At 44.5% G+C, this 20663-nt stretch overlaps 1 protein-coding gene across 2 annotated transcripts in view; it reads left to right on the top strand.

The window, feature by feature from the left end:
• The first annotated feature begins 12700 nt into the window (after positions 1-12700).
• Positions 12701-20663, top strand: part of ADRA1A (adrenoceptor alpha 1A) — a 103905-nt gene continuing 95942 nt past the window's right edge. For both annotated transcript variants that reach the window (XM_036450146.2, XM_036450147.2), the window contains exon 1: positions 12701-13604. In XM_036450146.2, the coding sequence (XP_036306039.1) occupies positions 12716-13604 (889 nt within the window). In that variant the 5' untranslated portion in view covers positions 12701-12715. The remainder of the gene's footprint in view (positions 13605-20663) is intronic.

Here is a 20663-nt window from a genome sequence, read left to right as displayed (position 1 = left end):
GTTCAATTCCAGTAAAGGGCATGAACCTGAGTTGCAGGCTTGATCCTTGGTTCTGGCCTGGGCATGTGGGGGAGGCAACCAATCAATGTGTCTCTCCCACAAAGATTCTTTCTTTGTCTGTCTCTTTGTCTGTCTGTTTCTTTCTGTCTGTCTCTCCCCTTCCTTCCACTCTGTCTAAAAATCAATGGTAAAAATATCCTCAGGTGAGGATTAACAACAAAAAACAACAAGATTCAACACTTTTCAGAAAAGTCTTTAGAAATGTGTACAGCATATAATAAAAATCACCAGGCATATGAAGAAATATGAAAATGTGACCTGTATTCAAAGGAAAAATGGAACAGTGAATAATGACCCAAGTATTGAAATAAGCAGAAAAGATTTAAGACAACTATAGTAAATATATTCAAGTACTTAAAGGAAAATATAGTCACCGTGGATGAATAGGTAAAAAATCTTCAAGAACTTAAGACTACACAAAATATACAAATGAGATTCTAGAAATGAAAAAAAATACACTTACAAATTAGAAATTTTTGTATGGTCTAAGAACATACTGGAGATGGCAATAAAGAAGAGTCAGTTAACATACAGGAAAGGATTGAAGAAAATAAATGTAACCTTGGAGATTAGTGAAACAACACAAAATGAAGTGGTCTAACCTACATGCAATTGGAATCCTAGAAAGGAAGAGAAAGAGAATGAATCAGGAAAATATCTTTGAAGAAATTTTCCCAAAAGTAGTGACAACTGTAAATTTACAGATCCAAGAGATTCAGAAGGATAAATACAAACAAAGCCATACCTAGACACATCATAATCAAACTGCTAAAATCCAAAAAGAGTGAATCTTAAAATCAGCAAGAGAAAAAATTATATATTATCTACAATGAAACAATTATATAAATTTGATTGACTTCTTATAAACAGTGGAGGTTAGAAATCAACAGAACATACATACTCTGGAAAGTAATCTTGGTCTATTATACATTTTATAATATTTGCTCCCAATTAAAGTTATAATGTAACCTTATTTTCTGATCCCTTTTGTCATACTGAAAGTATTGAATGTTGATGTAGCTAAATTGTTCTCAAAAATTCTATTTTTGTGTTTTAAAAAACCCATTTCTTGAATCCCAGTATGAAAATATGTTATCACATATTTCTTTTTATTTGTTTAAATTTTTATTTTTATATTAGATCTTTATTTTAACTTTATTTAATTTTGAGTGAGATGGAGCTCTAATTTTGTTTTACTTTTTCCATATGGAGAACCAAATGTCCAAGCACCACTAATAGAGCTTTCATTAATAATTCTTTGTTAAATCCTTTTTGTTGTGCAATCTTTTCCTTACTTAGACCTTGACCAATACAGGAAGTAACAAACTGAGTATATCCCTAAGAAAGTTAATCAATATTAACAGTCATTTTGATTTCCCAAATGCTCCCATTGTAAATTTATTATACATTTTTGCTTTTTCTGTCATAGATGGTAGTTACATAATTTCTATATGTGGGAACTTGGAAATGTAAATCTAGTTGGAAAAGAAGGCTAAGGTTCTTTGCCTTGAACTTGAGTTTGATAGCAAGTACATTTTAAAATTAAGATTTCCTGTTTTGAGGAGAAGCATAGAAAGAAGGCTAAAGGGGATTAAACCCTATACACTGGTCTATTTGGTATTTAGTTTGCTTCATTAGAAATTTACTTGCTTTCTCATATTTGAAAACTAATTTGTCACTGAAAATATCAAATAGATATTCAGGATTCTCAGCATGCCAATCCCCTCTACCCCCCAAATTTTTATTTTTCTGTTGATAATTTAACTCTTCCTGACTAAGTGAGGATGCAAGGTTGGTACAATATTCACAAATCAATAAATGTGATATATCACACAAACTGAAAGACAAAAATCACATAATCATATCAATAGATGCAGAAAAGGCATTAAATAAAATCCAACACCCATACTTGATAAAAACTCTCCATAAAGTGGGAATAAAGGGAACATACTTCAACACAATTAATGGCCATATATGACAAACCCACAGCTAACATCATACTCAATGGCCAAAAACTACAAGTATTTCCTTTAAGATCAGGAACAAGACAGTGATGTCCACTTTCACCACTCTTATTCAACACTAGAGGCCTAGCGCACAAAATTCAGGCATGGATATGGTCCGTAGGCTTGGCCTGCGATCAGGGCCATCTTCCATGGCTGTCCACAGATGGCACTCCCCCGCACTGCCACCCACCCCCGGTTCCCCATTTGCCATCGGGTGACTGCAGCCTGACAGCCAGGCGATAGGTCTGAGAGGTCGGCCATTCCTGCCCTCTTGCCGGCCCTGCCCCCACTATGTGGGGCAACTGGTGGGGTGGGGGCCTTGGCCTTGTGTCACTCACATCCCCTGCCACCCACCTCCGGTTTCCCATTTGCCATTGGGTGATCGGAGCCTGCTGGCCGAAGAAAAGGACCGAGAGGTGGTCAGTGCACCTCATAGTGACTGGTCAAGCGGTCCTCTGTTAGGGTCAATTTGCATATTACCCTTTTATTATATAGGATAATACTGGAAGTGCTAGCTACAGTGATCAGACAAGAAGAAAAAACAAGATATCCAAGTTGGAAAGGAGAAAGTAAAACCGTTATTATTTGCAGATGACATGATATTGTACATAGAAATCCCTAAGAACTTCACCAAAAAACTACTATATTTAATAAATAAATTTGGCAATGTAGCAGGATACAAAATTAATACCCAGAAAATGATGGTATTTTTATACACCAATAATGATCTCTCAGAAAGAGAAAGTAAAGAAACACTTGCATTTACCATTGCAACAAAAAATTAAAATACTTAGGAATAAACTTAACCAAGGAGGTAAAAGACCTGTACTCAGAAAACTATAAGACATTGAAAAAAGAAACAGAAAAATACATAAACAAGAAAAGAATATACTGTATGCATGGATTGGTAGAATTAACATCATTAAAATGTCCAAACTATCCAAAGCAATCTATAATTCAATACAATTCCCATTGAAATACCGACAGCATATTTCACAGATCTGGAACAAAAACTCCAAAAATTTATATGGAACCAAAATAATACTCCACATATAGTAGTTACAGCAATCTTGAGAAAGAAGAACATTGAGGGAATCACAATACCAGATATCAAATTATACTACAAAGCCACTGTAATCAAACAGCTTGTTACTTGCACAAGAATAGGCATATAAATCAATGGAACAGAACAGAGAACCCAAAAATCTACCCAAGCCATTATGTTCAATTAATATTTGACAAAGGAGGCAAGAACATACAATGGAGTCAAGACAGTATCTTCAATGAATGGAGTTGGAAAAATTGGACATGTACATGCAAAACAGTCAAATTAGACCACCAACTTATACCATACACAAGAATAAACTCAAAACGGATAAAAAGACTTAAGTTTAACCTGTGAAACTATAAAAGTAATAGAAAAAAAATGTAGGTAGCAAAATATCAGACATCTCATGTAGCGGAATGACCACAGATACATCACCCAAGGCAAGAGAAACAAAGAAAAAATAAACAAATCGGAGCACATGAAACTAAAACACTTCTGCACAGCAAAGAAAACCAGGATCAAAACAGAGCTTACTGTATGGGAGAACATATTTGCCAATGATACACCTGAGGAGTGGTTAATTTCCAAAATATATAAAGTACTCATTACAACTCAGTGAAAGAAGAGAAACAATCCCATTAAAAAAAATGGGCAGAAGACCTGAATATACACTTTTCCAAAGAGAACATATAGAAGGCATGAAAAAATGCTCAGTCACTAATCATCAGAGAGATACAAATTAAAATGATAATGAAGTACCTCCTTACACCTGCCAGAATGGCTATCATCAATAAGTTAACAAGCAAGTGCTGGTGAGGCTGTGAAGAAAAAGGTAACCTAGTTCACTGCTGGTGGAAAGGCAGACTGATTCAGCCACTGTGGAAAACATTGTGGAGTGTCCTCAAAAAATAAAAAATGGAACTGCCATTTACCCAGTGTTCTCAGTTTTAGGAATATATCTTAAGGAGCCTGAAATACAAATCAGAAAGAATATATGCATCTCCATGTTCATAGCTAAGATCTGGAAACAGTCCAATTGCCCATTAGTAGATGAATAGATTAAAAACAACAACCTGTGGTACATTTACACCATGGAATACAGTGTGGCTGTAAAACAGAAGAATCTCTTACCCTTTGTGACAGCATGGAGGGACCTGGAGAGTATCATGCTAAGTGAAATAAGCCAGTCAGAGAAAGACAAGTATCACATGATCTCACTTATATGTGGAATCTAAGTAACAAAATAAACTGACAAACAAAACAGATCCAGAGACAGTGAAGCATGCAACAAACTAACGTATTTCAGAGGATATGGGGTGGCAGGCGCAGGAAGATATTAACAACAACAACAAAAAAATTATATATATATATATATATATATATATATATATATATATATATATATACACACACACACACACATATATGCATAACCCAGACAATAATAAGCTGAATGCCTGGAGAGAGGGGAAGAGTCGGGTGGTGGGGCTCTATTGGGATGGGTGAGTAGGGGACATCTATAATACTTTCAAGCAGTGGTCGGCAAACTTATTAGTCAACAGAGCAGCAAATCTTGGCTAGCATGCAACAATTTGCAGAGCAGTGCTTTCAAGAATAAAGGTAAGTTTTTAAAAAAGTAAAACTCAAACAAACAAAAAACAATTTCTACATTTGGTATAGATATTGATTCAGGTGTCAAAGATAATCTTTGACAAAGGTATAGAGAGAATTTGATTGCTATGCCTCAACTGATATTTGCAAGCAAGAAGCAAAGTTTTATTGTTTTAAAGGAATAATTTATCTGACCCAGTTATAGGATGACTTGAACCCACATTCCCACCATAATATACATTGTAAGGATGGAATGCCACAACTCATGAGATTTGGTTATTTTCTCAGAGAGATAAGAATGAGCAGGAAGAATAATGCTGAAGACAGAATGATCTCATCCAAAGCTTCCTTCAGCAGCGTCTGTGCACTGAGCAGTTTCCTGAAAAAGAATTAGAACACAGCGGCTGTTTGGAGAAGTGTGATGAGACTGCATCAATATCATCCTGAGCCCTGTTTTCATTTTTCTCCCACTTTAACTTTTTAAGCCCAAGAGAATTTGTTGAAAAGCCAAGTCTTTTGGTGGATAGTAACATTAAGCCCTCTACTCTGTCATTATAAGTCCCAGAAATAGCTCCTGATTCCATTGTGTGTTGTCTTCCAAGATAATAATTAACTGATTCCGAGTATTTTTTTCCTCAAAGCCTCCTACACTTGCTGACTTTCTCACTAATCACAGTCTTGCCAATTGAAGGCATTGAGTGTATGATTATTAATATTACAAGCCTTTCTTCTCCAAATAAACTGATACACACACACACACACACACACACACACACACACACACATTCACACTCACACTCACACCACTCTACTGTATTGCTGGTTTGCCTTCCTCACTTTCATCTGGCAATCTAAATTGCTCAGTGCATAGAGCATTGGCTCTTGGACTAAAAGGTCCCAGGTACAATTCCAGTCGAGGCACATACCTTGGTTGTAGGTTCTAACTCAGTAGAGTTGGGGCACAGGCTGAGGCAAACAATCGATATGCCTCTCTCTGTCTCTCCCCTCCCTTCCACTTTCTCAAAAAAATCAAAGGGAAAAATATCCTTGAGTGAGGATTAACAAAACAACAACAAAGCCGCTATACAGATATGCAACAGGGCTCCATGGAATGTGCTACTCAGGAGTGGGGGAAATATAACATACATATAAAACGTGGCCCATATTACGGAGTTCGACAAGTACAATCACACCTGGCACTGCATCGTGGGGAGAAATTTGAGTAGTTATGTGACACATGAAACCAAACACTTCATCTACTTCTACCTGGACCAAGAGGCCATTCTTCTGTTCAAATCTGGTTAAAGGCATGGACTATACCACAAACCCAGTGACCCATCCAAAGATAAGTATTGCAGCCTAAGTTCCAAACACCTGAGACTGAAATCTTCAGCCTTGCCTAAAAGAACACCTTGTTCTTGAACCTTTATTGTGTTACTAGAGGCCTGGTGCACAAATTTGTGCAAGAATAGGGTCTGCCTAGCCCTTCCTAATCATGCAGGGCCAGCTGGGGGGAGGGGCCATGGGTCGTTGGTCAGCCAGCCCATCCCCAATCGCCCAATTGGGATGGAGGAGGGCAATCAGGACCATGGCCAGTCAGAGGGAGGGGCCTTCGGCAGTTGGCCAGCTGGCCGTGCACCCTGGTCTAACTCCCAGTTGAACTCCCGGTAGAACTACTGATTGATGGGACAATTTGCATATTAGCCTTTTATTATACAGGTTTTTCTACAGGGCATTCTCTGTACTCATTTGTTGAGATTGTAAAAACAATTAGCAAAACAGCTTACATTTGTATTTACTTTCTATCCCATCTCTTTCTGCCCTCTGTTTTTCCTCCTCAAAATCCATTCCTTTCTCAAAAGAAATAAAATTTGTTGAACTGAAAACAACAACAAAACCCCTTTCAGTACCTTTAGACTTTTTTCCTGGGTTCATCAATGTTTCTCTCTCTGTGTCTCACCCCTCCTTCTTAGGGAAGATCACATCATAGTATGTGCACCTGCAGGCCAAAGGTCAAAAGGCAGCTGCCCTTCAAGATGTGGGACAAGGGGGAGTAGGGAGGAAAGGAGAGGAGGTAGTGGCCAGGACCAGCTCACCCACTCCAAACTTAATCTCAGGTCATTTTGCATATTTCTCCAGCTGAATACATTGTGCTTATGTCAGGTGTGGAATTTGAACCACTCTGGATTAGAAGTGTGTTAATGAGCAGAAAGGGAAATGGCTAATATTTATAACAAGAGTTTTAATAAGCTTCACATAATATAATCTCACACAGTCCTAATAACCATTCTGGGGGGTTTTATTGTCTCCCTTTAAAAATTATGAAACCAGCCGGGACCGGTTTGGCTCAGTGGATAGAGCGTCGGCCTGCAGACTGAAAGGTCCCGGGTTTGATTCCGGGCAAGGGCATGTACCTTGGTTGCGGGCACGTCCCCCAGTGGGGGCTGTGCAAGAGGCAGCTGATCGATGATTCTCTCTCATCGATGTTTCTAACTCTCTATCCCTCTCTCTTCCTCTCTGTGAAAAATCAATAAAAAAAATATATATTAAAAAAAAATTATGAAACCAAGGTTCAGAGAAGCTGAGTTTTGCCCTAGTCTTATAGGATATCAGAGTGAGCATCTTTAAGATTCTACAGCCAACTCTTTCTTTACTCCACCTCCCCCTGGGTCTAACTCAATATCTTCTGGAACATCCATGTCAACTGTTGACAAACAAAAAGTCAGCCAGATATTTCTCCAGCAAATGGGTTAATTCTGGAACAACAATGAATTGCATTCCAGAACATGCAACCATGGCAGGCCATATGAAAATCTACTATAACAAAAGAAAGGAAACTTTTATGGGGAGAAGGAGAAGTTGGGAGGGCTATTACAAAAGGTTCTCCCTGCCCTAGCCAATTTGGCTCAGTGGATAGAGTGTAGGCCTGTGGGATGAAGGTCTCAGGTTCTAGTCCCATCAAGGGCATGTACTTTGGTTGCAGTTTTGATCCCTGGCCCTGGTTGGGGCACATGTGGGAGGCAACCAATCATTGTGTCCCACTCACATCGATGTTTCTCTCTCTGTCTCTCACCTCTCTTCCACTCCCTTTAAAAATCAATGGGAAAAATATCCTCGGTTGAGGTTTAACAAAAAAAAGACAGGACTACTCCAACCATGAAGACAGAAGAGAACCAGTCCAGAGATGGAAGACGCTGCCAACACCTTGCCATATTAGCAGACAGCAGCTGTGTATCACTGCAGGTTGCCCAGGACCAAACCAGAGAGGGTTGGACCTGTATTACCACCATTTGCTCACCATCCAGAACTGAAATATCATTGCTGATATGTACACATAAGGAACTGTTTGACATTGAAATTGGGTCTCAAAAGAACTGTTGGGCCAGAAAGAAACTCACTACTGACTGATTCATATGCCTTTCAGCATAACCATTATTGCTTATCTCATTTTTTATTCTTATATTTCCAGTAGGACATGATCTCACTCATCTGGGGGAAATGGTAAACAACATAGACTGATGAACAAGAACAGACCCAGAGATAAGGAGCCATGGGTCAGACTGTTGGACCTCAAAGGAAGGGTGGGGATAAAAGGGAGAGATCAACAAAAGGACTTATGTGCATACATATGAGCCTAACCAGTGGTCAAGGACAATAGGGGAATGGGGGCATGAGTGGGGAGGGGTGGGGGATTGGAATGAGGGGTTGAGGACAAATATGTGATACCTTAATCAATAAAGAAATTTAAAAAAATAAAATAAATTTAAACAAACAATAAAATAAAATAAATAAAAAGAGTTCTCCCTGTTGTGCTTGGCAATGATGGTAGGACATAAGAGCCCCCCCCCCCCCCTTCCTGGCCTCCTTACTTTATTTCAAATGTGATTTTTGTGTACTATTTATTTTTATTTTTTTACTCAACTATTACTATTTATTTTTATTTTTTTACTCAACTAATCCCCAATAAATGGATAGTTTCCTGTTTGTGGGTCTATGATTATTGAGGGGAAAATTGTTACTTTTGACTTAATTTCTCAAAGATTGATGTTTATAGGCTGAGAGCTAACTTAAAAGGCTTGCTTGCTAGCATTTAGGCTAGAATTAAGGAGCCACTCCTCCCAGTCTTGGCACTAGCTAGTTAGTTGCCACAGCAGGAGAGGATTTGTGAGCATACTAGTTCATTGCGGATGGGGACTGGGAGTTCCAGAGACTTTTGTACATACTGACCTTGCAGAGCTGAGCAATTTACAGTCGCTTTTCTTGTCAATAACACTATTTCCCTTATGTGCTATGGAACAGATATTAATAGGGCACGCAAATTCATGGTAGAAGGCTAATGAATATGAAATGAAACCATAATATAGCCCTCTGATGGGTGAGATTTCTGAACGATATTATATGCACATTTGATGAAAAAAATGTAAGCGTCACACAGCATTACAGCCCAGCCTTCTCCAACAGAGGGGACTGAATCCCAGAGAGACAGCACGTGATGTGGTAATGAGAGTGAACTTCCTCACCCAGTGTACTTCCTGCACAATACAAAATTCAGTTTATGGATGACCTAGCTATTTGTGTATATGTTTTAAAATAGCATTAAAGAAATAAAATAATATTCAATCTAAATATTAGGTCTTCAGTGAAGCAGAGCCCCCTGATCCTCCCATGACATTTTGAAGTACGATAAATGGCTAAAAAAGAGGGAGCCTTCCAAATATTTCCCTTAGAAAAGGTAATCATATTAATAAACTTATGTTCAAGGGAAAGAATGCAAGTGCATAACAAAGTTGTCTATTAGTTTTAAGGTTTAAAGGAACATAGTAAATCTTTTGAAAATAGTGTCTTATCTGAATAGATGAAAATGAAAGATGACATAGGAGGTGGGAATCAGAATGCAGAAAACGTTAGCATTTTTCCATAGTTACAAAACTTCTATAGCTTCATTCACAGTTGTAAGGTAAGCAGAACATGGAATTTACCAGAAAAAAAGTAAACAAGTCTGGTGATGCCAGCTTTTTATGCTCCAACTATTAATAAATCCAAGAGAATTAAAGGGAAGTAACTCTCCTTTAAAGGATTTATTTTCTTATGAAAACTGGAAATTATTACGTATGTGGCACTTCAAAAACACTAACCTATGTAATAAACTACAGTGAAACTATACTGCTTTCATTTTTTATTTTTAAATATGTTTTTATTGATTTCAGAGAGGAAGGGCGAGGGGGAGAGAGATAGAAACATACCGCCTACTGAGGATAGAGCCCAGAGCCCAGGCGTGTGCCCTGACTGGGAATCCAACCGGGTTCAGGGTTCATGGCTCCATGCTCAATCTCTGAGCCACCCCGCCAGACTATACTGTTTTTTAAAATCTATAGATATGCTCACTTTATCTTCCTGGGATTACAATTTTATTACAGGTTTATTTAATTTTTTCTGATTTTACTTGCATCTTAAAACATCTTCAGAGAATATAATTTGCTTGCCTATTTGGCATAACTACATGCTTCTTCCTGATTTTAGCAGACCTCAACACAAGTGTCAATCAAATCATATACGTTCCCAGTGTACAATGTTATCATGCATCATCTGTATATTGCATTGTGTCCTCATCACCCAAAAAGCGAGAATCCACGCCACATGAGGCAAGATTTAAAAAAACACGGCTGTGCGCATGTGCCTGGGCTGCAGAGGCCCGGGGAACCGGGAACCGCAGGAGATCGCTCCTCGCTGGGGCTACTGCCTTGTTACGTCAGCGAGATCCGCAAAGTTCCTGGCCAGCTCTTTGGCTGGCTTCTGGAAGCTGAATAGTAAAAGGGTGAATGTGCTGCTATCGAGCGGCTGTGGTTTTTTTTCTTTGCTATTTTCACTCTTTATTTTAATAAAGTCCCCAGGTAAAGGACAGCGAGTTGGGCGCTGAAAGACATCAGCGGTGGAGGGGTGAGGCAGCGGGGGCAGAAGGACAGGGAACTGGTTCCTGGAAGAGCCGGTCCCTCCTCCCCGAGAGAGGAGGCGGCAGGACTGCTCCCGGACAGAAACCCCGTCCGATCGCGGTTGCGCCAAGGCGGCTCGGCCGGGGCTCCAGGTGAGCGAGGAGGGAGGGAGGTAGGAGGGAGAGAGGAGGGAGGAAGGAAGGAGGGAGGGAGGAGGGAGGAAGGGGGGAGAGGGGCGCGGGCGTCCGGCGGGGCCGGGAGGGTGAAGGCAATGGAACCTCGGCCTGGCCTCAGCGGGAGCGGATCTCCCGCTTTCCCGCGCGCCTCCAGCATCTCCCACCCGCTCTGACACCTGTATCCCCACCCGCCCCACTTTCCGCATGGACACCGGGAAGTCACCTCCTAGTTCCTAAGTGTGTTGGAAACCCCGCATTGAGGACCCCGAGGTGTGCATGGGGGGAAGGGTTTCTGCTGCTGCTTGTTTTTATTACCACCTGTGAGCTCTTCAACTTGGGATTTCACAGTGGCCTTTGCCTGGGGTCCCGCCTCAGCGCCCGATCCCAGAATCCTTAGAAGCCGAGATGGGTCCCCCCTCCCCGCACCCCTGCCTGATGCCCGCGGTGGGCTGGCGGCTGTGGGAACCTGGGGTTCCTACCCTGACCCCGCCCCGCCCCCAGAATGTCCAGGACGTCCTCTGTCCGCTGGTGTGCGGGCTTGGTTTTCATGCCTCTTGCGAAGCCTCTTCACCCCTATCCCCCCACCTCTCCCCGCTGCACCCCAGCAGCCCCCCTGGGTGTGGCTCGAGTCTCGGCTCTTGTTCCCCGGTGCCGCTGACCCTGCGGATTGGAAAGGGATCCTGGACTGACCTAGGTCGCGTTCAGCCCTGGGGACCCATCCGGCTTTGCTCGTGACCGGACTCCCAGGCCGGCTCGGCTGGTGGACAGACCCCGGCGGCTGCTCTGCACGTCTGAGTGCGAATTCCTCCGGCGCGAGCGCGCGCGGCACTGCGGTCCCCGGGACGCAGCGCCCCCCTCCCCGCTCCCCCAGGTGGCTGCGGAGCAACCTGTTCAGGGGCAGCCTGGTGGATGCTCTGTTTGGGGAGACGCACTCGCCAGCTGCAGTAGCTCCTCGGGCTCCGGGGGTTTTCATTCCGCCGGAGCTGCAGTTTGGGGTGCATTCGCTTCGGGTGTGAGCCCCGCGGTGGCGCGGAGGAGCGCGGCGGGGCGGGCTCCCGGCGGCGGGGGCCCTGCGCTCGGAGCCCCTCCCGCGGGCCCTCCGGTGCCGCAGAGTCCGCCGCGCTCCCAGCTCCCAGCCCGTCCTCCTCGTGGAGCCCGGCACGACCTCGATCCACCGGGACCCCGATCCCCTCGATCCCCGCGCGCCGGCCTCACTCCCGCCTGTCTCTCTGCGCTCTTCCAGGAGGACGCCGACCGGCGGCCCGGGGCTCGGCTGACCGTGCGCCTCCGCGTCCCCCGCCCGCCCGGGAGCCGGGTCTGCACCGCGGGGAACTGCGTGTCCAGATGTCACCGGTCCCCGCCTTTCAGAGTCGACGGCAGACCGCTCCTCGCTGGTGGGCGGCGGGGGAGACTGGCGCCGGATTTTAGAATCCCACAGGGTGTGCAGGATGCGGAATCGTCTCGCCAGGACGCACCAGACCGAGCAGAACCGAGGACTCGCATAATCCCGGGGCCGCATTTTGCAACTTGTCTCCCCCCGGAGCTTGGCGCCCAGCCTCCTTCCCATGGGTAGGGAGCTGGGGGGCCTGGGTCCGAAGCAGCGGGCGGAGGGCGTCCGCGGACAGCCCCGCGCGCCCCGGCCATGCCGCCTCTGATGCCCTGCCCCTCGGCGCGGCCTTCCGAGCGTCTGCAGGGCGGGCTGGGGCCGCTTCCCATCGCCGCTGGTCTCCCGGGCACCTCCGGCCAAGCCCGGCGGGCAAGACTCCCCGAAGCCCAGACCTTCTGACTCCCTGCGCCCTCGATCCCGCCTCCTCCGCCCCCGCCCCCGCCCGGGGGCGGCCGTCGAGAGCCGGACCTCGCCCGCCCGGCCGGCCGGCCAGGACCATGTTGTTTCTCTCTGGGAATGCCTCCGACAGCTCCAATGGCACCCACCCGCCGCCGGCCCAGGTGAACGTTTCCAAGGCCATTCTGCTCGGGGTGATCCTCGGGAGCCTCATCCTCTTCGGGGTGCTGGGGAACATCCTGGTGATCCTCTCCGTGGCCTGCCACCGGCACCTGCACTCGGTCACGCACTACTACATCGTCAACCTGGCCGTGGCCGACCTCCTGCTCACGTCCACCGTGCTGCCCTTCTCGGCCATCTTCGAGGTGCTGGGCTACTGGGCCTTCGGCAGGGTCTTCTGCAGCATCTGGGCGGCCGTGGACGTGCTGTGCTGCACGGCGTCCATCCTGGGGCTCTGCATCATCTCCATCGACCGCTACATCGGCGTGAGCTACCCGCTGCGCTACCCGACCATCGTCACCCAGAAGAGGGGTCTCCTGGCGCTGCTGTGCGTCTGGGCGCTCTCCCTGGTCATCTCCGTGGGGCCCCTGTTCGGCTGGCGGCAGCCGGCCCCGGAGGACGAGACCATCTGCCAGATCACCGAGGAGCCGGGCTACGTGCTCTTCTCGGCGCTGGGCTCCTTCTACGTGCCGCTCGCCATCATCCTGGTCATGTACTGCCGCGTCTACGTGGTGGCCCGCAGGGAGAGCCGCGGCCTCAAGGCCGGCCTCAAGACCGACAAGTCGGACTCGGAGCAGGTGACGCTCCGCATCCACCGGAAAAATGCCCCCGTGGGAGGAGGCAGGGGCATGCCCAGCGCCAGGAACAAAGCGCACTTCTCCGTGAGGCTCCTCAAGTTTTCCCGGGAGAAGAAAGCCGCCAAGACGCTGGGCATCGTGGTGGGCTGCTTCGTCCTCTGCTGGCTGCCCTTTTTCTTGGTGATGCCCATAGGTAAGTCTAATTCGCCACATCTCATCTTAGTGATGTAGGGTCTGCGCCCTCTTCTTGCTCTGCTACCTCCCTCAGCCTCACAGCGGGGCTGAGCCAGAGGGATCTGCATTTCAAACAGCAAAGCCAGGGGGGCAGTTTGGGAAGGCTTCCTCCTTCCTGGAAAAGTGAACTTCCATTGCCTTTCTACTCCAGTCTCATTTATATTATGTCCCAGGGCACTTTTTCAAGGAAGGGGAAGTGGTTTTCCAGTGATTAACTGGACTCTTTAATAAGAATGTCAACTTTTCTCTGCACCTTGAGGCCCTCATTCAACCTGAGTACCCCCCAGCCCCTAGGCAGGAGCTGTGAAATGCCATGTCCAAGTCCGCTTCGAAGGTCTGCACATTCTCTTCACCTAAACATATGCCCATGCTTATCTCGAACAAGTGTGTAATTTTATTATTAGGTTAGACTATTCCTAAGGGTTCATTATAATGGTCTGCTTATACTACATATCTCTGTTAATTTTGTATTCTAGATTCAGTATGGAAGAGTTAATGGTGAGCCTCTGACAAGGAAAAAAAATGGTTTTATGTCTAAATCAATTTAAGCTTTAAAGAGTTCCTCATAATGTTTCCGGTAATAAAATACTTGTCCCTTTATTTTAATAGTAAGTATTAAAGCTACCATCACTCTTATCCAAAGCATTCGGGAAGTTGCAGGAGACTGTTTGAAAGCAATACAGTATTGTGACAAATCCAGTTTTTGCAAATGCTAAATTGGCTGTTGTCAAAGCTAATTAGCTCGTTAGAAATATCAGCAAGTGGGTCCACTTGGAATAGTCACTTATCACTGAAAAGGCCTTCCTGAGATCCCTAAATGGTTGTTTGCTATTTTTAGTTTGTGAGCTCAAATATAGACAGACCTACACATTGGTTATCCACTAACTCTAGCAAACAAAAAAATGACTATAACAATTATTAAAAGCCTATTTCCAGCGCGTTAGAGCCAAATTTAAGTGGTGTGAACTTGAAAGTACTTTAATTTGCAATGCTGTAATAATAGCAGCTATAATTTTTTTGAGGTCCACGTCTGTCTTAGACACTTAACAAGGCTTTTTATTGCATCAATCCTCTCAACAATTCACAATGTGAACTATGTGTAGTTATCCTGAAGTTACCCTGGGGGGAAGGGATTCTTCAGGTTCTAGAGCTTCACTCTCTAATACCATGGCCACCAGTCACATGTGACTACTTAATGCAAATTAAAATGAAAGAAAATTAATATTCAGTTCCTCAGTCCCACTGACCGCATTTTAAGTGCTCGGTAGTCACCTGTGGCCAGCGGCTATTGTTTTAGGACAGCAGAAATAGAGACTATTTCATCATGGCAGAAATTTCCTCCCAACAGAGGCCCTTCTGAGCCTCTGCCAGCTTGCCTACCTTTCTTTTCTTTTTTTAAATTTCTTTATTGATTAAGGTATTACATATGGGTCCTCATCCCTCCATTATTGCCTACCTTTCTACATCTCATCTCTTACTTCCTCCAGAAGTTTGCGCATTTATTCTTGCATCCGTTCACTCAGCAAAGTATTTATTGAGCACTTATTCTAGATGCTTAGAATGAACAAGGAGGAAAAGTCCTTGCCAGTAAGATTCTTGCATTCTTTTGGGGGGAGTTAGACATAACATATAAATATAGGCTAAGAATTCAGGAATATACACCTGAAATTAATATAAAATACTATTGGAAATTATCTGTAATTGAAAAATTATAAAACAGAAAGCAAGCAAGAGTAGATATATTAATATCAGACAGATCAGACTTCAGAACAAGGAAAGCCATCAGCGGTTTCCAGGGGTTCAAGTGGAAAGAGGGAGGAATGAGTCGGTGGGGCACAGGGGATTCTAGGGGCTGTGGCACTGGTCTGTATGACAATGTAATGTGGATACATGACATTATTCATTTGTCAGAGCTCACAGAACTATGAGACACAAAGGATGAACTCTAATGTAGACTATGGGCTTTTGTTGATAATGGTATGTTAATATTGGTTCATCAATTGTCACTCAGATGCACCACATTAATGCAAGGTATTAGTAGTAAAGGGCACTTTATGGGGGAGTCAAAGGCTCTGTGCTCCAGACTGCAGTCGGCTCCCCACCTGCCCCAGTGCCTGCAGACATGAGGTCACTTTCCATTTCATTGCAGTTAGGGGAAACTGTTTTTCTAGAACCCTTAGAAATCTTCCCCTTCCCTGGCCCAACTGGTCTTCCCGGGTTGCTGGGTATCTGTTTACCTTAGTGACAGAACTCTTGGAGGGTTCTGAGTGGCCAATTGTGGCCCATAAGACACTGGCACTTGGAGGCAGAGCTGTGAGCCCTACTAGCCCCGGAGACCTGCTGTCTGCCTCCGCATCCACCTCCCAGAGGGTCCTGGAGCTTCTGTGCGATGCTCTGCTGGAGACTTCTGAGAGCTGGAGACATGGAAGTGCTTTTCTCCAGTTCCTTGCCCAGGTCTTCTGCCATCTTCCTGTAGGTTGCAAATCTGATATGTGGAGTCCATGTATCTACAGACACATTGAGAAGTGTCTTGTCCATTTCTAAGCAGCTCCGTTTCTTTCCTGGGGAGATCCCAGTCTGAGCTGTGTGCAGGTGTCTTTGGTCGTAAGGAGATGGCACACTTCAGGAATGTGAGGGGACTAGGCTAAAGGTGTTCTGCTCCGATGAAGTCTGTGGGAGACGTCGTGAGAATATTGAACCCATGACACGAGCCCAGGACTCCCTCAGGCTGCCTGCATGGAGGCCAGGCCTTGTGCTCCTTAGCACTGAACACAGACCTGAGCAGGTTGTCACTTCAAGACAAGGTCCACTCTGCAAATGCATGGAAGAGCCAGTCTCCTAAACTTTCCCAGCTGACCTGAAAAGCCACCTCAAAAGCATCAGAAATCCATGGAGAGCAACTTCGGAAGAAAATAAAAACTTATTTAATGAAAACATCCATTTTTCAGAAAGTCCACAACTGCTCCACCAATATGAGGTGGAGTTAGTGAGTCCAGTAAAAGGAGCAGGAGAAAGACAGGCTGGGGCAGCCAAACACAGAAACAGAGCAGGTTCTGAAGGATAAAATCAGCCAATTAATATCAGAGGCTGAAAAACTGCCACAGGCCGTCCCTTTGCCTGATTTCCTTAGAGGTCGCCTAAGTCACATGAAATGGCAGGTCCAACAAAACAGGGAAGTGGAAAACCATGATCACCCTGTTCTTTGGTCGCAAGTTGATCTGCAGGGTGTCCCCGGTAATGCCGTCTTCAATGTGTCCCTTCAAAGTCTCGACGAGGAAGAACACAAAATAGCCAGGCAATTGGAAGAAAAGCAAGTGAATGAAGAGCTCCAGGACAGATAACCAATCTCCAATTTGAGGAAGCTTCTGTGCAGCATGAAAATTCAAACCTAGAAAGAGAGACTCAGCATCAGAAGCTGAAGCTTCAAATTCTGCCCGAGTCAGTCATATGAAGATCACTTAACACAACTTCAGAAAAAAAAGAGGAGGAAATGAGCTGCTTAGAAATGGACAAGACGCTTCTCAACGTGTCTGTAGATGCATGGACTCCGCATATCAGATTTGCAACCTACAGGAAGATGGCAGAAGACCTGGGCAAGGAACTGGAGAAAAGCACTTCCTACCAAGGGAAGAAAGATGGTCTTCTATGCAAAAGGGCTGAAGAAAGCTGGAACACAGCCATGTGGGTTGAGAGAAACTTCATGGAGGTGAGGAAAGAAAATGATCGCAACAGGCAAATGCTGGCCAAGGTCAAGTCCAAGGTTCAGCCTTTCCCAAGTGGCCCTGTTGCTCCACACACAGCCCACAGAGACCCAGAAGAGTCAGGGGATCCCATGGGTCATTAGGCCACCCACGAAGGAGGAGGGTATTGCAGTAAGACCTCAAGAATCCAGGGTCACCTGCAGGTTTGCCTCAGTCTCCACAGCAGCTGGGTCCTGGACATCCACAACCACTCCGAATATCTATATTGTTTTCTCTTTAAGGCTATTTTGATGATTTCACTTTTGTGTAGCTACTGTTATTTAATTGATGCTACAATTCCTCTTATTCAAGTAGATACAACATAATTTTAAGTTAATATTTTAAAATACGTATTGATTAAAAATGAAGATAAGGAAGTTCATTTAATATTAAAAAAGAATTCAGGATTAATATGTGCTGTTTAAAATGTGAACAGAATAAGAGGCTAGGGAGCAGCAGGACAACGTGGGGGTTGTCTGGGAGGTCAGGGAAGTCCTCTCTGAAGCGGTGATGCTTGAGCACACACCTGATTGAAGTGAGGAGCAAGTCTGGCAAAGTCTGGAGGAAGAGCTTTTGGGGCAGAGCTAACAGCCAGTGCAGAAATTGGAAAGAACCTGACCTGTTCAAGGCTGAACAAAGAGGCCAGTGAGGCTGAACTACAGAGAATGCGGGGGAAGACAAGTTGAAACAAAGGCTGAAGAGACAGATGAGGTCAGGGTACTGTGCATTTGTGAGACCAAAGTAGAATTTGCATATCATTCCAATTATGATGGGAAGCCGTTCTATTGGAGGGACTTTTAGCAGGTGAGTGGCTGGTCTCATATTTGAAAAGATCACTGGGTGGAGAGAGAACTGTTTGGAGTGAGAGTGGGAGCCGGGAGATCAGTTAGGAGGCTGTTGGAGAAGTCAAGGGGAGGGCGGTCTTGATGCCTTCACTCAGGTGAAACAAGTGGAGGTGGTGAGAAGTGATCATGTTCAGTGCTCTTTTCAAAGTAGAGCTGACAAGTTTGCACATATGTACAGGAGGAACATAGAGGTCTTAAAGATAGCTTCCAGGTCTGGGGCCTCCATAACTGGGTAAATAGTGCATTTTACTAAGATTGAGAAAACTGGAGAATGACAGGGTTGTGCGGGGCTGGTAGGAATATGGAGAATGAATGCTTATCTTGTCGAGCCCATGTTGAGAATGGTCCATTAGACATAGAAGTAGAGTTGCCCAGTAGGCATTAGATATATGAATTGTAGTTAAGAGGAGAAGCTGTGCTACTATATAAACCTAGGACATATCAATATGTTTAAAGTCACAGAAATCAAAGGATCTACAAGAGAGAAAGTATGAAGAGAAAAGGCAGATGAGGTCTAAGCTGAGCCTTGGGACATTCTGAGGTCTGAGGGTTAGAAAAAGGAGGAGAACCTACCAGCAAAAGAAACTGAAGAGTGGCCAGGGAGGAGACTGTGATGTTCCCCAACACTGAATGGAAATGTTTCAAGAAGACAAGAGTAATCAGCTGTGTCCCATGCAGCTGCCAAACCAAGTCAGAGGAGGACTGAGAATCAACACTGGGCTTGGCCAAGTGCAAGTTTAAGTAGATATGAAGAGGTCCTTTGAGGGCAATAGTCTCAGTGGAGTGATGGAAACAAGCCTGATTGTGTGCTTTCTAGGGAGAATGGAAAGTGAAGAAGTGGTGACAGTGAAATAGACAACTCTTTGGAAAGATTTTGCTCGACAGTGGAACTGGGAAATAGAGTGTAGCTGAAAGGCTCTAGAGAGAATTTTCAAAGGTGGGAAATGAAATATCATGTCTATACTCTGATGGGAAGGATGGAATAGAAAGATGCCGATGGTACATGCAAGGGAGGAGATGGGATTCAATGCCCAAATGGGTTGAGAAGTGATGTACCCAGAAACCACAGGGAGGAATAAATAGAAAATGATGGTTGTTTGAGGAGCAAAAGAAGATGTGAAATATTAACCTTTGAAGTGAGAAAGTGAGTAGATTATAGAAATTTAGTAGAGTCCTGATTTAAAGCCCAGTCAAGAAAGTTGTATGTTGCTAAACAGCTAAGAGGCTATTAATAGGGACTGTTGCTGATGACTAGATCTAGGGATCACAGCGAAGAGGAGGTGGTAGTGAAAGGACATAAACTGGATCGGATTAGGGGTCATACAGAGTCAGATGGTGGAAAATGCTCAGGTGATGATAGGTGACTGGGAGCTTGGGGCTTCTAGTGGTGACCACGCTCAGCACGATGGGCTGGGTCCTGAGGTGCCCTAGGGGAAGGGGGAATCTGCTCTAAGCAGTCTCCCTCTTGTATCTGAAGTCTTGGGGAGTTAGTAATGTTGAGGTGAAGATGTTATGAGGGAAGGGAATTGTAGTAAGAGAGGAGTCCCCGGAATCACTGGGCTTCCTTTGAATCCTAATAATGTGGTGTGACAGGAGCAAATTGAAAATATATAGTTAACAGTATTCAACTAAGTCGCTCAGTAGGGTGAAAGAGTCCTAAACCCACCAAGTCTGTGGAGCATAGTTTCTTTTTGACACCAAATAAGTAAAATACTGTATCTTCCAGGATTTATTGACTGAATAGTAAATAGCAGGCACGGAGTTAAACAGAATAAAAAGATAAATAAAGCACATTCCCGGCCATCAAGGGCCTCACAATCTATTTAAGGAGACAAATTAGGAACAAATATCACAAGACTGTGAAAATGATCCTCAAAGCACTATTACCAGGGCTGAGAAATATAACAGTTAACCATGACTGAAGGTTGCTGTGGAAGCTTCTAGAAATATTGCTGTTGATTAAGCAGGAATTTGAAGGCTAATTACTTCTGTAGGGCCACCAATGAGATGTTATTGTTTTGTTTTGTTTTTTAGTACATTTTTCATGCAAAATGTGTACAGAAGAATAACTATGTCATTATATTATCACACACCAGGGACATAAGCTCTTAAAAACAAGTATTCTCTTGGGAAGAAGAGTTTATCGGTCTATGCTAGGCTGTCAGAGAACAGTGAGATAGAAATTAAAACCAGGGCACAGTTGAATGTGATATATAAAGCTGAAAAGTGAAGCACCCACGTGCAGAGGACGATAAAGGGTGAGTGAGGACTCTCCATTTCATCACCAAAGGTCTCTATACCGAAAAGCTCTGTATCCTCACTGACCCCATACTCCCTTCCACCACAGCTGTTCTCCACCCCTCAATCCCCCTCCAGGGCTGGGCTGGTTGCTGGACTGAACAGTGTGATTACAGCAAGGAATCTGACTTGCCT

Source organism: Pipistrellus kuhlii, unplaced genomic scaffold (assembly GCF_014108245.1).
Source record: "Pipistrellus kuhlii isolate mPipKuh1 unplaced genomic scaffold, mPipKuh1.p scaffold_m20_p_21, whole genome shotgun sequence".
Lineage (NCBI taxonomy): Eukaryota > Metazoa > Chordata > Mammalia > Chiroptera > Vespertilionidae > Pipistrellus > Pipistrellus kuhlii.
This window is presented reverse-complemented; position numbering and strand designations above follow the sequence as displayed.